We start from the raw sequence: 13,220 nt of genomic DNA on the forward strand, positions 1-13,220 counted from the left end.
GCTCAGCTTCACAGGTCTGTGGCTCTGGAGCACAGCTGGGGGCATGTGGGGGTGCCGTGGGGTTGGTGTCCCCAGGCTGGGGTCCTGTCTGCAGGTGGCATGTGTCCCAGTCCCCCCCATCTGCCATGCTGGGTGCTGGGGACAGGGATGGGGGGGCTGAGCTGTGTCAGGATCCATGCTGGGAGATACGTACCGGGTCACTGCCAGCCTGCAGCCAGCACCATGGGCTTGATCCTGCCCAGCCACTTGTGCTTGAGGCTCTCCTGGTGATTCTGGAGTGACCCCCACCTCAGCTCAGTCCCCTTATCCCCAGCACCCAGCGAGGGACATGAGGGGACAGCTGGGAAGGTGATGGGTGTCTGGCACCACGGGGTGTGAGCAATGGCCTGGGTTAGCCAGGGTCACAGGAGCCTCCTCCCTCTGTCACCCACAGCCCACACATACCCTGCTCCCTCCTCCTCCTCCTCCTCCTCCTCCTTCTCCTTCTCCCTTCTGCACTCCCTCACTCACTGCCAGCACCCCGTACCTCACACCACGGGCCTGCAGCTGTGGCTAAAGCCGGTAAGTGCAGGAGGAAGGGGACAAAGGGAAATGGCATCCAGGAGGATCACCACGGGGAACACTGGGACTGCCACCTTCAGAGACTCCCAGGGCCACCCAAGCCACCCAAGGATGAGCTTCCCATCCCTTAGGGACAGAGAGGAACAAGGCTGCAGCTGCTCCCTAGCTCTATGTTGGTTTGAACGCTCTTCTGGGGGTTGTATCTTTACCCTTTCCTGCCTCAGATCTTTGGGGATGTGGTTTTTTATTTATTCCTGCCTGAAAAGCAAGAGGGCTTAACCTGTTCTTGCTTCTGCCACAAGAGCTAGGTGCCAGGAACAAGGACGAAGGGCAGAGCAGGTGCCCCAGCACAGAGAACAGTATTTGGTGGCTCGAATTCAGGACCAGTCCCACAGAGCTGCCTCCAGCCAGGCAGAACAAGCATTCAGCTGCTGAGGGTGGGAGCACTGCTGGTTTTCCCAGACACAAGGTGAAGAAGTCCATCTCAGGTCTTCTGGATACAACTTAGCTTTGGGATCAAGCATTTTATCAGTGTTGCCTGCCGTCCCCACAGAAGCCAGTCCCCAAGCCCAGCTGGTGCCTCATTCCCTCCACAACGATTGCGTTTGGGTCACTTTTTCCAATCCCTCCCCTCTCCATGCACCAACGACGTCGACGGCTCCCGCTGCTCCATTGGCGCTCTTGTCCCCACGGGGGCCCCGGCATCGATTTGGTTTGATTAATCCACGCTGGGCTCCTGAATGCCCTTCGCAGCCGCATGTCTCCCACCCGCCTGGCCGAGTGCCTGCGTGCCTGCGTGGGCAATGCCACGGCCCGAGCGCTGCGCCCGCCGTGCCGGACGCTGCCGGGGCGTGTGGGGCTGGGGGCCCCCATGGTGGACACCCGGACCTCGAGGGTCAGCTGCCGCCTGGGGCGCCGGGCGAGCTGCAGGCAGGTAGGAGCAGGGGGCACCTCTGGTGCACGGGATCCCCCAGTGTCCGGGGCTCTGGGATGTGGGAGCGGCTGCTTGTTATGGGATGGGGCCACAGGGATGGATCTGCTTCGGGTCGCAGCATCAGGAGCCCTTGAGATACTCTTGAGCAAGACAGCTGTCAGGGCAGGAAGGATCAGGCCCTTCTTCCAGATCTGTTGCCAGAGCCATGGTGATGCTTATCAGTGTTTTCTTGGGATATGTGGGTCTTCCTTTCTCCTCTCCTTTCCTTCGCAGCCCAGCAAAAAGCTCCCTTTTAGCTCAGTGCCAGGAGAGAGAATTGAGGTGCCCCTCATCCTACTCTGCAACTGGAACTGGTCTCTGTGCCACAGGGGCACTGGGGGACAACAGAGCAGCAGGGGCAGGAAGGAGATCCAGCTGCCCCCAGCTCCAAATAAGCCCCTTCATGCCACCACCCCTCAGCACCCAAAGCAGGGCAGCCCCACCCCTCCCGTACCCAGCGCCTCGTGTTGTGTCCCCACAGTGGCTTTAGCTCTGTCAGGAGCTGGCATTGGTCCTGGAGGGGGAGCTGGGCCAGGCTTGGATGTGTGGGGAACTCACTGGTGCTGTGGAGTGTCCCCATGAAAGCAGAGAGCCATGGGGACACACGACAGCATGGGAGGGTGCTTATACCATCTCACCACTTGAGATGGTGTTTGCACATTGATGGCCACAGGTGAGATGGGAAATGGGCATTGCCAGAGGCTTTGCTGCAGGTGGCCTAAGCTGTCCCTCTGCTTGGAGGACAACTGTGCCAGAAGGACATCCAGGGGAAGATATTTGCTATGGCCAAGAAAGGCATGGTGCAAGGTTTGCAGGATGCCTCATGTGCTGTCACCCTCGGGTGACACAGCCATGGGATGACATCTCCAAGCTGCCCATCCCATAGCCCTGTGCCAGGGACACCCAGCAGCTCCCGAGCAGGTGGCACAGAGCTGAGGGCACAAGAAGGCACAGCAGCAGACACTTTTCTCTCTGCTGGGTCAGAAGGACATAAAACAGGTGAGAAGCTGCCCCAAGGGTTCTGTAACCATCAGAGACAGACAAGGACCTTGGTGTCAGCCACAGTGGGCAACTGGGCAAACACATATGCAGCCAACAAAGGTGAAAAAGCTGTAGGAAACCATTGTGTGCTCCTTGATGCTCTACCAGCACATGGAAGTCCCTTCCTGGTTCCTGGAATTAATTCCAGCCTCTCTCCTGGTCTCCCATCCTTCTCACACCCCTCTCCTGGCAGGTGTTGTCCCTGGGTGCTGATGTCCTTCCTGAGTACAAGCTGCAGGCGCCACGCATCCACCGATGGACCATCCTGCATTACAGTCCCTTCAAGGCCGTGTGGGACTGGCTCATCCTCCTGCTGGTCATCTACACAGCCGTCTTCACCCCCTACTCAGCTGCCTTCCTACTCAACGAGGAGCAGGTGGAGGAGAAGCGCTGGGACTGCAGCTACTCCTGCGACCCACTCAACATCATTGACCTCATCGTGGACATCATGTTCATCGTGGACATTGTCATCAACTTCCGCACCACCTATGTCAACATCAACGACGAGGTGGTGAGCCACCCTGGCAAGATTGCCATTCATTACTTCAAGGGGTGGTTCCTCATTGACATGGTGGCTGCCATCCCCTTTGACCTGCTCATCTTCCGCTCTGGCTCTGATGAGGTAAGAGCAGAGAGTCTGTCAGGACAGGAGGGGCCTCATGGCTGGACAGGGAGAGATGTATGAGACAGAAAGGGATGTGGATGGTTTGACGTAAGTGGTGGATGGCTAAATCCATAGGGAGAGGGGTAGCTGGTCACAGGGTGAACGGTATCTTTACAGGCTTTTAAGCAGCTGGGACATGGGAATTCATTTTTTAGGGTCAGGCAATCCCTACTGTAATTGTTAAGAGTGGATCCATTCCCCTTGCTGAGGCTGACCCAGCAAAGCAGGCAGGGGGTCAGTTTAAGGGCTGGCCCCACACTCCAGGGTGGGTGAATTTCGGGGTGCATTGCCAGCCAGACTCAAAATGTTGGCAATGGGATAACCCTGTAGTTACTGTACTGCCTGAAGGCTCCACACCTGGGAGTGGAAGGCAGCTCTTTTGGGAGAAATGGCTGGCAAGGTGAGGACCCATCAGGAAACATGGGCTTGGCCTCGGCTGTTCTCACTTGCTCACCTCTAATCCCAGACCTTGTTGCCTTTATGGTCAGCAGAGGGAAACTGCCCTTCCCGTGCTGGGACTCATCTGACCTAGTTCAGAGATCACCTCCAGGACAAGGTGATTCACGCTCTAGGAATGCATTTTTATCCTTCAAAGGAAGAACGGCTCAGCTGGTAATGTGCCTTTGGAATATGCCCTGTTTATCCTTTGCTTGTCCCTGAGGTCTCTCACCTCTCCCCTGCAGACCACCACCCTCATCGGCCTCCTGAAGACTGCCCGGTTGCTGCGCCTGGTGCGCGTGGCCCGGAAGCTGGACCGGTACTCAGAATATGGAGCAGCTGTGCTCTTCCTGCTCATGTGCACCTTTGCCCTCATTGCCCACTGGCTGGCCTGCATCTGGTACGCCATCGGCAACGTGGAGCGGCCCTACATGGAGCACAAGATTGGCTGGCTCGACAACCTGGGTGACCAGATCGGCAAGCGCTACAATGACAGTGACCTCTCCTCTGGCCCGTCCATCAAGGATAAGTACGTCACTGCCCTGTACTTCACCTTCAGCAGCCTCACCAGTGTGGGTTTTGGCAACGTCTCACCCAACACCAACTCCGAGAAGATCTTCTCCATCTGCGTCATGCTCATTGGCTGTGAGTGCCTGCGCACGTCCCACTGTCCCCATCCTTGCTTTGGAGGTTGGAGCATCTCCCTCTGCCTGTGCCTGTTCCACACAGACAAATAGATGGGGTGATAGAAATACGTGTTTTCAGGTCCTGGTAGGATATGGGTTTTGGGAATCTGCTGGTTCCAGGTCCAGTGTAGCTGGACATGCATCTCCCCATTTCCTGCTGAGTCTTGCGCTCTCGTTTCAGCTTTGATGTATGCCAGTATCTTCGGCAATGTCTCAGCCATCATCCAGCGCCTCTACTCGGGCACAGCACGCTACCACACGCAGATGCTGCGGGTCAAGGAGTTCATCCGCTTCCACCAGATCCCCAACCCCCTGCGCCAGCGCCTGGAGGAGTATTTCCAGCACGCCTGGTCCTACACCAATGGCATCGACATGAACGCAGTGAGTATGGGCAGGCAGGCCCTGTGTCCTCACAGCTCTTTGTCCTGAACAACACGGCATCTAGACCTGGCTCCACCCAGACACTTCCATCCTTTTGATCAGGATAGAGGCAGGAGACTGGAGACAGACTCTATCCGTACGCCTCCTGCATTTCCACCTCCTGCATCCCCCCTTCTCCTTCTCTCCTTTTTCTGCCCATTGCTTTACATATACCCAGAGGTTTTCCAGGGTCATGAGCACATTTCTTTGCCAGAGAGCAGGCTTGGTGGGGAGCTCAGGGTTCCTATTGGCACTGAGCACTTTCAGGCTGGTGTCTGTTGGTGTCACAGGAGTGGAGCAGGTATCGATCCAGCTCTTCTCCACACCACCGGTTGCTAAGCAAAGTGCATCCTGCTCTCGCAGCAGGGAAAGGAGGGCATTTAAATAAACCTCGATCCATTTTAATTAGAGCCCAGAGAGGCAGCTGTTTGTTAGCAAAGAGGGGATCAATGGCGGAGCTGTGCTGGAGAGGCGCCGTGCCTCGGAGCCTGGCAGGAGGGCTTGTGCTGACGGCGCCGTGGCTCCATAGGGATGAGGACATGGCTCAGCCGAGGTGTTCTGGGCTGGGAACTGGACTCATGACCCCAGGATTCAGTGCACAGACATGGTGGCTCAGCCAGCAGCAAGGCAGAGCAATGAGAAAGGATAAGGCAAGGAGAGACATGAGACCTCATATTCCTGGTCTCTTGGCCCTGGGCAAGTTATCAGCCCACTCATTCCCAGCTTATGCTCCTTCTTTTCCTTAAGATTTGATCCTGAGCAGCATCAGGACACAGATTTGGATGAATTCAGCATCTCCCTCTAGAGTTGCTGCTGCCACGTGAAACAACTGGGCAGCATTTGGGGGTTTGCTGCTGGGAGAGCTTTGGGTTAAACGGCTCAGGTGGAGGAGATGCCCTGGGCTGGACATCAGTGGCAACAATGAGGAGCAGTGCTGTGGCACCCTACCAAGCACCCTACCAAGCACAGGTGCTCTTGGCTTGGTACAAACCCGGGTCACAAATCCCCTGTGAGAGCTGAGCTTGTGGCTCAGCCATGCTGCTGCGCACACCAGTTCCTGCTGGGTGCTGCACAGACACAGCGTGATCTCATCAATCACCCCACAGCCTGATCAATTCGTCCACCCTGATTTCCCAGTAGGGAAACTCTCCTGCTAGCATGGAAGATCATGATGAAGCCAGGAACAAGTCGTGCTCACCAGCCCCAGCATGGCTGTTCCAGATTTAGCCACCAGCAGGATGTAAGCAAAGAGGACAGCAAGGAGGACCCCAGGGCCATATGCTGCTCTCCAAAAAAACCCAAACCCAGGTGGTTTTCACCTTGGCACCATGAGTCATTGGTGGCAGCAGCTTTCTCCATATTGTGAGTTTTACCTTGATGTCACCTTCAGATTCAGCTTTTGTTCAACATGAGGTATTTGCACAGGTATATTTAGCTGTCAGTGCACACAACTGTCCCGTGCTGTTGCTTCTTGGCATTCAGGCAAGCGCTGTTTAATTAAGGTTTTTGTGCTCTTTGTGCCAGTTTCTGCTCTCATTCATCCAAGATTACTGGGTGTAAAGATGAAAAAGGGTGGGTATAAATAGATTGAACTGGTTACTTTTATTTATTGCTTGGGAGTGCTGTTGTCCCCAGCCACAAGCAGTAAAAGCCAGCAACAGGCAGGCAGGGATCCATCAAGGAAAGATCAAAAGATAATTGAAATCACAGAATCACAGAATGGTTTGAGGTTGGAATAGACCTCAAACTGTTCCACTCCCTGCTATGGACAAGAACATCTTCCACTAGACCAGGTTGCTCCAAGCCCCATCCAGTCTGGCCTTGAACACTTCCAGGGATGGGAAAATGTCCCCACCTTTGGCTTTCTGGGTGCATGGTCCCCCCATTTGGCCCCAGTGTTTCATGCTGAGTGTCACACAACCTCTCCATTGTGTCACAGCATTCCCTCCCAGGGACAGTGACATGATGGCATCTCTCCCTGGCTCTCCACAGGTGCTGAAGGGCTTCCCCGACTGCCTGCAAGCCGACATCTGCCTGCACCTGAACCGCACGCTGCTGCAGAACTGCAAAGCCTTCCGGGGAGCCAGCAAAGGCTGCCTGCGCGCCCTGGCCATGAAGTTCAAGACGACTCATGCACCACCTGGAGACACCCTGGTGCACTATGGAGATGTCCTCACCACGCTCTACTTCATCTCCAGGGGTTCCATTGAGATCCTCCGGGAAGACATTGTGGTGGCCATCTTAGGTGAAAAAGTCCTTCCTTTTGCAAGGGGTGATGGGCGAGGGGCAAAGGGTAATGGGCAGTGAGCTAGTGGACGAAGGGTGGCAGGTGAAGGTAAAGAACTTCCTCGCATATAGGGGAAGGAAAGGTTGTTCCTCAGCATCTGATGGGTCCCCATGCCAGTGGGCAGGGAAAAGAAGGATCCCTGGAAGATGCCAGGGAGAAGCCATGAAGCCACAAGGGAATGAGGAGAACAGGGCATCACCAGCCATCACTGATGACCCAGTGCCCTGGCTTGGTGTCACCATCAGTGATGGCTTTCTCAGTGTCATCCCCAGCACACACAGTCAGGGTCGGGCTGGCTGGGCATCCCCTTGTTCATGAGACCCAAAGTAAGGGGTGCTGGACCAGAGTATATGGAGCAGTAGTGGGTGCCCACCTCTCCATGATGAGCTGTCTCTTGACACAGGGAAGAACGACATCTTCGGGGAGCCCATCAGCCTCTATGCCCGCCCGGGGAAGTCCAATGCCGACGTGAGGGCCCTGACCTACTGCGACTTGCACAAGATCCAGCGCGAGGACCTGCTGGAGGTCTTGGACATGTACCCAGCCTTCTCTGACAACTTCTGGAGCAACTTAGAGATCACCTTCAACCTACGAGATGTGAGTGCCAGGGCTGCCCCAGGGAGCGGTGCGGTCAATGCTTAAATTTGGCAAGTGGGAGGGCTGAAGCAATGTGGTAACAGCCACATTTCCCAGGGCATTCTCCAGGGAGTTACGATTCCTCCACAGCAGGACACGTCTGCTCTTTGGAAAAGCTGGCACAAGAAGCCATGCCAGTGGTACTCTGCTCTGCAGCACTTGTAAATTATTATTAGGGCTGCTCCAGCCTGGGAAAATGGGTTACACAAGTTTTGAGGCTGCTAAAAGAAATGAGCAGAAATAGTCTCATGCTTCATTGAATTGGGTATCAGCTTCCTCTGAAAATTCCTTTTTAAACAATTGCAATCCCTGAAAGGCTTGGAGCATTTTTGCCAGTGCTGTTTGACTCTTTTACAGTGTGTGAACTTTGTCCTTTCCTGACATTTTTTTTGAGAGACCTGAAATAGAGATAAAAAAAAGGCAAATTCCCTCTATGTCCTGTCCCACTCTGGGATGTCCTGCAATTTCTCAGGGTGCTCCTTCCCTCCCCATGGCCTGACACCCTTACCTCAGTCTCAGAGCAGCAAGGACGGCCTCAGGAATCCCGTGAGCTCTGAACCAGTCCAGGAGGCACTGGGTGGGACAGGGCAGCGGTGAAGAGACAGAGGTAGCTTCACCTTCAGAGGACATGGGAAGGGCTGTATGGACGGGACATGGCACCCCTTCCCTGGTGACCAGCCCCTCTCATTCCTCAGGCAGACAGCGTTCCCCGCTCACCCCTCAGCGAGGAGTATGACTGCACCTACCGCCAGGCTCGCCGACACAAGCACTCCATTTGCCAGCCCAACAAACCTGGTGAGTCCTACTGCACTGGCAGAGCCCACCCTGCAGGGAGGGAGAGTGGGACCATTATTAATTACTACCCTGGCGGGTGCCCCAAAGCAGAGGTTAATGGTGCCTCTGCCCCTGCAAACCATCCTGCAGGCACCCAAACTGCCTTCCCTCCCTCCCCTTGGGGTGCCCCAGCCCTAAAGGCATGCTGAGGGAATGGGGGCTGTTTTTTTCAAGTGTAGTAGTCCCCAAACTGACCTGTTGTGCTGTCCCACAGACCCAGACACAGGCATCTCTGATGCAGAGCAGTATCACACCTACTCCGAGCTCACCAACCCGCAGGACCCACCGAGTAAGGACCGGTGGGATGACCTGGGCAGCAGCACCTCTCCCTGCTCCCAGGCCAGTGACGATGAGGCCAAGACCGGCAGCCCTGTGAAAGCTGAGCCCTTCCCCACACCCCAAAAGGATGACTTTGCCCTGCCCTCGCTCAGCCTCATCACCACCAGCGCTGGCAACACGGAGGTCAGCAAGCAGGCGGCGGAGAGCAGCCAGTCCTACACAGGTACCCAGTGCTGCAGGTAGAGCTGGCAGGAGGGTGCTGAGAGATGCTTGGGTATGGTGCCCTTATCTTGGAGTAGGTCCAAGCTGCTCATGTGCATTTGAGGGGAGCCACACTCCAAGGCCAAGTGTCTTAGCTGTCTTTTGTCCCCAGCTGGAACTGCTATGTCCCTCCTGTGCCACTCCATGTATGTCAGGTGACAGAATCTGCAGCACCTCCATCCCAGTGAGGCTGGAGGATACAAAACAGCAGTGCTGAGATGTCTCCTCTCCTTCCAGCCACTCCCCTGGATATTCCCAGCATGTTCACCTTCTGGGAAGATCGGCAGCCGACCCACCCTGCAGAGCCTTTGCAGCACATCTCGCTGGTGCACAGCTCACAGGATGTGCCCCTGCACAGTGACTACAGGCCAGGGCAGATCGAGTCCAGGCTGGAGCTCCTGCAGGCCCAGCTCAGCAGGTGGGCAGGGTTGGAGAGGACCTGGGGGAATCTGGGCTGTCGCCTTCTGCTTTCTAGAGGTGGCTGCAGTGGGCTCTGTGTGCAGCAATGCCACATCCTGATCCCCGGGACACTGCATTCCTGAGGAGGGGGTGGGAGTGCTTTGCAAATGCAGCAGCTTCTCAAAGGGCAAGTCCTGACCCTGACTGCAGCCCAGCCCCTCATTTGCTGCTGTGCCACCACCCTTGGCATCTGTCACCACCCCCAGGATCTCCCCCAGTGCCACCTGAGATCTGTCACTTCGCCATGGCTTCCAAACTCAGTGCAACTGCAGATATTAAACTGTCCACAGGCATGATTGGAGCCCTTTGCAGGTCCCCTCCTCCTGCTGCAAAGACCTACAAGCATCTTCTTGTGTGAGCAAATGAGCCTTGTGACCATCATTGCCCTCTAAATAAGAAAAAACACATGATTTTTCAAACTGACAAAGAGTAGTTTTACTTTGGATACTAGGAAAAAATCCTTCCCTGTGAGGGTGGTGAGCCCTGGCACAGGTTGCCCAGAGCAGCTGTGGCTGCTCCATCCCTGAAGTGTTCCAGGCCAGGTTGGACAGAGCTTGCAGCAACCTGCTCTAATGGAAGGTGTCCCTGCACCTGGGACATCCCCCTGGCTGGAGAGGGAACTGGATGAGCTTTAAGATCTCTTTCAACACCAACTATTCCGTGATTTTTGCAGGAGAAGGAAGAGCCCACAGAGGAGGTGCAGGTTTGAGGTCCCCAGGCAGCAGCCACATAAGGGGCTGGCACTGTGAGCTCTGCTGCCCTTGTTGAGCTCATTTCACCACACCCTTGCGTTTAGGTGTCTCTCCAGTGCACCATCCAAGCACTGGGATGTTCATTCTGTAAGGGATGCTGTGGCTGTGTCCTGCAAGCAGGGCTGTGCCCACTCCTGCCAGAGCTGTTCACTTCAGTCAAGGACAAGGCAGAAGGAAGAGACTTCTACTTTTCTGTTTCCTTCTGTTCCTGAGTTAAAAGTGGTTGGCACTAACCTGCCTTGCTCCATCTGTCAGCACAGGCAGCTGGCCTGGAGAATTGATCCAGATTAAAACTAACCATTGCAATTTTTTCCCCCCTCCAGGGTAATTTTAGCTTTTTTCAAATCCCCGCTCCAGATCCCAGTTTGGCTCCACATAAAATTGGGCAGAGGATGATTGAGTGTGGCAGGAGAGAGATGGCAGGATTGATCTCTCTCTGGCAGTGCTGGTTTGAAGCTCTCTAAAAGCCTCAACAAGCAGCAGGCAAAGCATCACTGCCCTGGGGCAGCGGGATCAGCACCTCCTCCCAGTGCCTCCCCTGCCCAGCTGTGGGATGCAAAAGGGTTCTCTGCGCTAACGCCGGGCTGCTCTGTCCCCAGGCTGGAGTCCAGGATGTCGTCAGATATTAATATAATCCTCCAGCTCCTGCAGCGCCAGCTGTCCCAAGTGCCGCCTGCGTACAGCCCCATCTCACCAAGCTCCCACAGCCTGGCCATGTACGGCATCGTCCCCCGGAGCCTGGAGCCGCTCGCCCCCTGTGCACCTCTGCAGGACCAGGAACTACCCACCCAGGAGCAGGTAAGGTCACCCCTCCTGGCTCAGCACCCGCCAGGGTCCTTCTGCCCCAATGCTGGCTTTTCTCCAGGCAAGGCACAGCCAAACACTCATGGGTCCTAGCAAAGCCACGGGGTCTTAATTTGGACCAGTGTGTCACTGGTTTGGGGGCTCTGGTTTTGGGCATGCTGCCATCCCCAGCACTGCCAGGCTGCCCCATCAGTAGGGAAGGAAGTGGGTTCCTCTGCTCTGAGGCTTCCTCAAGTGAAAAATAACATGTTGGGGCTTGGAGTCTGATGAGACTCCAAGGCTGATGAGGAGAGAGTGTGGCTACTTTTTTTGCTTTTACCGTAACCCGTGTGATTCTTCATTTCCCACTAGAGCCCGAGCTACACAGAGGTAGAAAAGTTCCACTTGAAATCCAGGGACTCCTTGTCAAGCAGGATGCAGCTGTCTGTGTCATCTGACAAAACCATGACGGTCTACTCCGAGCAGAAACACCACTCCCCACCTCTCCTGAATCCAGAGCCTCCCCACCAAAGGGCAGCAAATACCCAGGGACTCTTGCGGGGCTCTCGTTTCCCTTCCCTCCCTGAGCACTTGGAGGCATCTTCCGAGCACCAGGACATTCAGAGACACCTCTCCGACCCCGTGCTTCCTGGAAGTTAGAGACATGGGGGCTGTGGGGCAAGTCAAGAGGAACCTCAACTGCAAGCCCAGTCAGTTGATGTTGATTTTGACTGCAAGGATAAGACATTGGACAATGCCATTGGCTCAGGGGTATAATTTGTAGCTATCTTCTGCCACCGTGACAGGAAACATAGAGTGGCTGGCTTCCAACGTCAACGTTTTCCAGAATTTCCCATAGAAAGTAGAATTCATTTGCACATTAGAGTGAACCTAGAACAGTTCTTAGCCACCATCGAGCTGGTTAGGCCGCATGGTTCCCACCACCTCCTCCTTGCCAAGGCTTCCTCTCGAGAGAGCCAAGCAAATCCACGGCTCTGGGCTGCAAGGCCACTGTGCTGGAAAACTCTGGAGCAGGGACCACAGTGTTGGTACAAGGCTCAGCCCCTGAGAGCCTGCAGGTATTACAGAAAGGGTGGCCACCAGAGGAGGAGTGGGAGACCTCCATGGTGTGGTACAGGGGCAACTGCAGCTGGCAAGCCCAGGCCAAAGACAGGGGACAGAAGCTTTTCCTACTTGATTGCCACTGAGAAGTGAAGGGCCAACAGCCCCTGCCACCTCAGCCCGCTTCAGCACGAGTCCCAGGGCACTGACTTCTCCAGCAAGGTTGATCACACCCCAATACGCATCCCACAGCTCCCCAGGTAAATCCAACTCGTCACTGGCCTGGGCATAAAGCACAAAATTCAAAAGCACAATCCCATAAAGCTGAAAAGCCCCAGACACCCCGTGTCCAGTCCTCCCTCCCAGCTTCTCTCTTTTGATAAAGGTTCAATAGGTGCTTCCTCCTGCCCACCCTTCTCCTGGCAGCGTTCCCGTAGGAGAAGCCCACGTCGCACTGCTGCCTTGCTGCTCGGGTAGATGCTGCCATAGTCCTAGGCCGCCAGCTCAATGTATCGAGCTCCCTTTGAGAGTAGTCAAACTGTCAGCATCTTTCTCTGGAGTTTTAGTGTACACTTTGCTAATAAAGATGGTTTTGGCACCTAATGTGAAGTACAGCTGTGTTCGTTGGGAGCATCCATGAATTCACCCTGGGGATCTTCACCCCAAAAAGGCCGTGGTCAAACCCCGGCTGCCCCAGCCCGTGTGCAGCCAGGCCAAGGGTGCAGCCTGCGGGGGCTTTGCCAAGCAGTCCCTTCCCGAAAGGATGCACTCGAGGCTCTGCGGTGTTTTGGAAAAGCTCTTCTACAAGCCCAGGCAGCTGCGTATGAGCAATGATCTCACAAACACAACTCAGGCAGAGCTCAGGCCCAGAGTCCTTGCGGCGAGCGGGACTCGAAAGAGCACAGCGCTGCCAAAGCGCCCCTGCATCCCCGCGGAGCGGCCACGGCGCTGGGCTGGAGCCGGGAGCGCGCACCGCCGGACACAGCAGGGAGCTCCCTAGGGAGCCAGCTGCACCCCTTCCCCCGTAAGGCGCTGAGCGCTCCCCAGTGCTGCTTCCAAAAATAAACACCATAATTAACCCGTT

General features: G+C 55.6%; 1 protein-coding gene across 2 annotated transcripts in view; it reads left to right on the top strand.

Moving 5' to 3' along the window:
- The window catches only part of KCNH6 (potassium voltage-gated channel subfamily H member 6), a 32,907-nt gene extending 19,810 nt beyond the window's left edge, over window positions 1-13,097 (top strand). The window contains exons 7-16 of one of the 2 annotated variants that reach the window (XM_058857697.1): window positions 2,769-3,197; window positions 3,923-4,322; window positions 4,545-4,744; window positions 6,776-7,028; window positions 7,474-7,667; window positions 8,402-8,501; window positions 8,755-9,042; window positions 9,318-9,498; window positions 10,891-11,089; window positions 11,447-13,097. In XM_058857697.1, coding sequence (XP_058713680.1) covers window positions 2,769-3,197; window positions 3,923-4,322; window positions 4,545-4,744; window positions 6,776-7,028; window positions 7,474-7,667; window positions 8,402-8,501; window positions 8,755-9,042; window positions 9,318-9,498; window positions 10,891-11,089; window positions 11,447-11,734 — 2,532 coding nt within the window. In that variant the 3' untranslated portion in view covers window positions 11,735-13,097. The remainder of the gene's footprint in view (window positions 1-2,768; window positions 3,198-3,922; window positions 4,323-4,544; window positions 4,745-6,775; window positions 7,029-7,473; window positions 7,668-8,401; window positions 8,502-8,754; window positions 9,043-9,317; window positions 9,499-10,890; window positions 11,090-11,446) is intronic. The other variant, XM_058857698.1, reaches the window with a different exon arrangement.
- Window positions 13,098-13,220: the final 123 nt, after the last annotated feature.

This window comes from Poecile atricapillus, chromosome 27 (assembly GCF_030490865.1).
Source record: "Poecile atricapillus isolate bPoeAtr1 chromosome 27, bPoeAtr1.hap1, whole genome shotgun sequence".
Taxonomy (NCBI): domain Eukaryota; kingdom Metazoa; phylum Chordata; class Aves; order Passeriformes; family Paridae; genus Poecile; species Poecile atricapillus.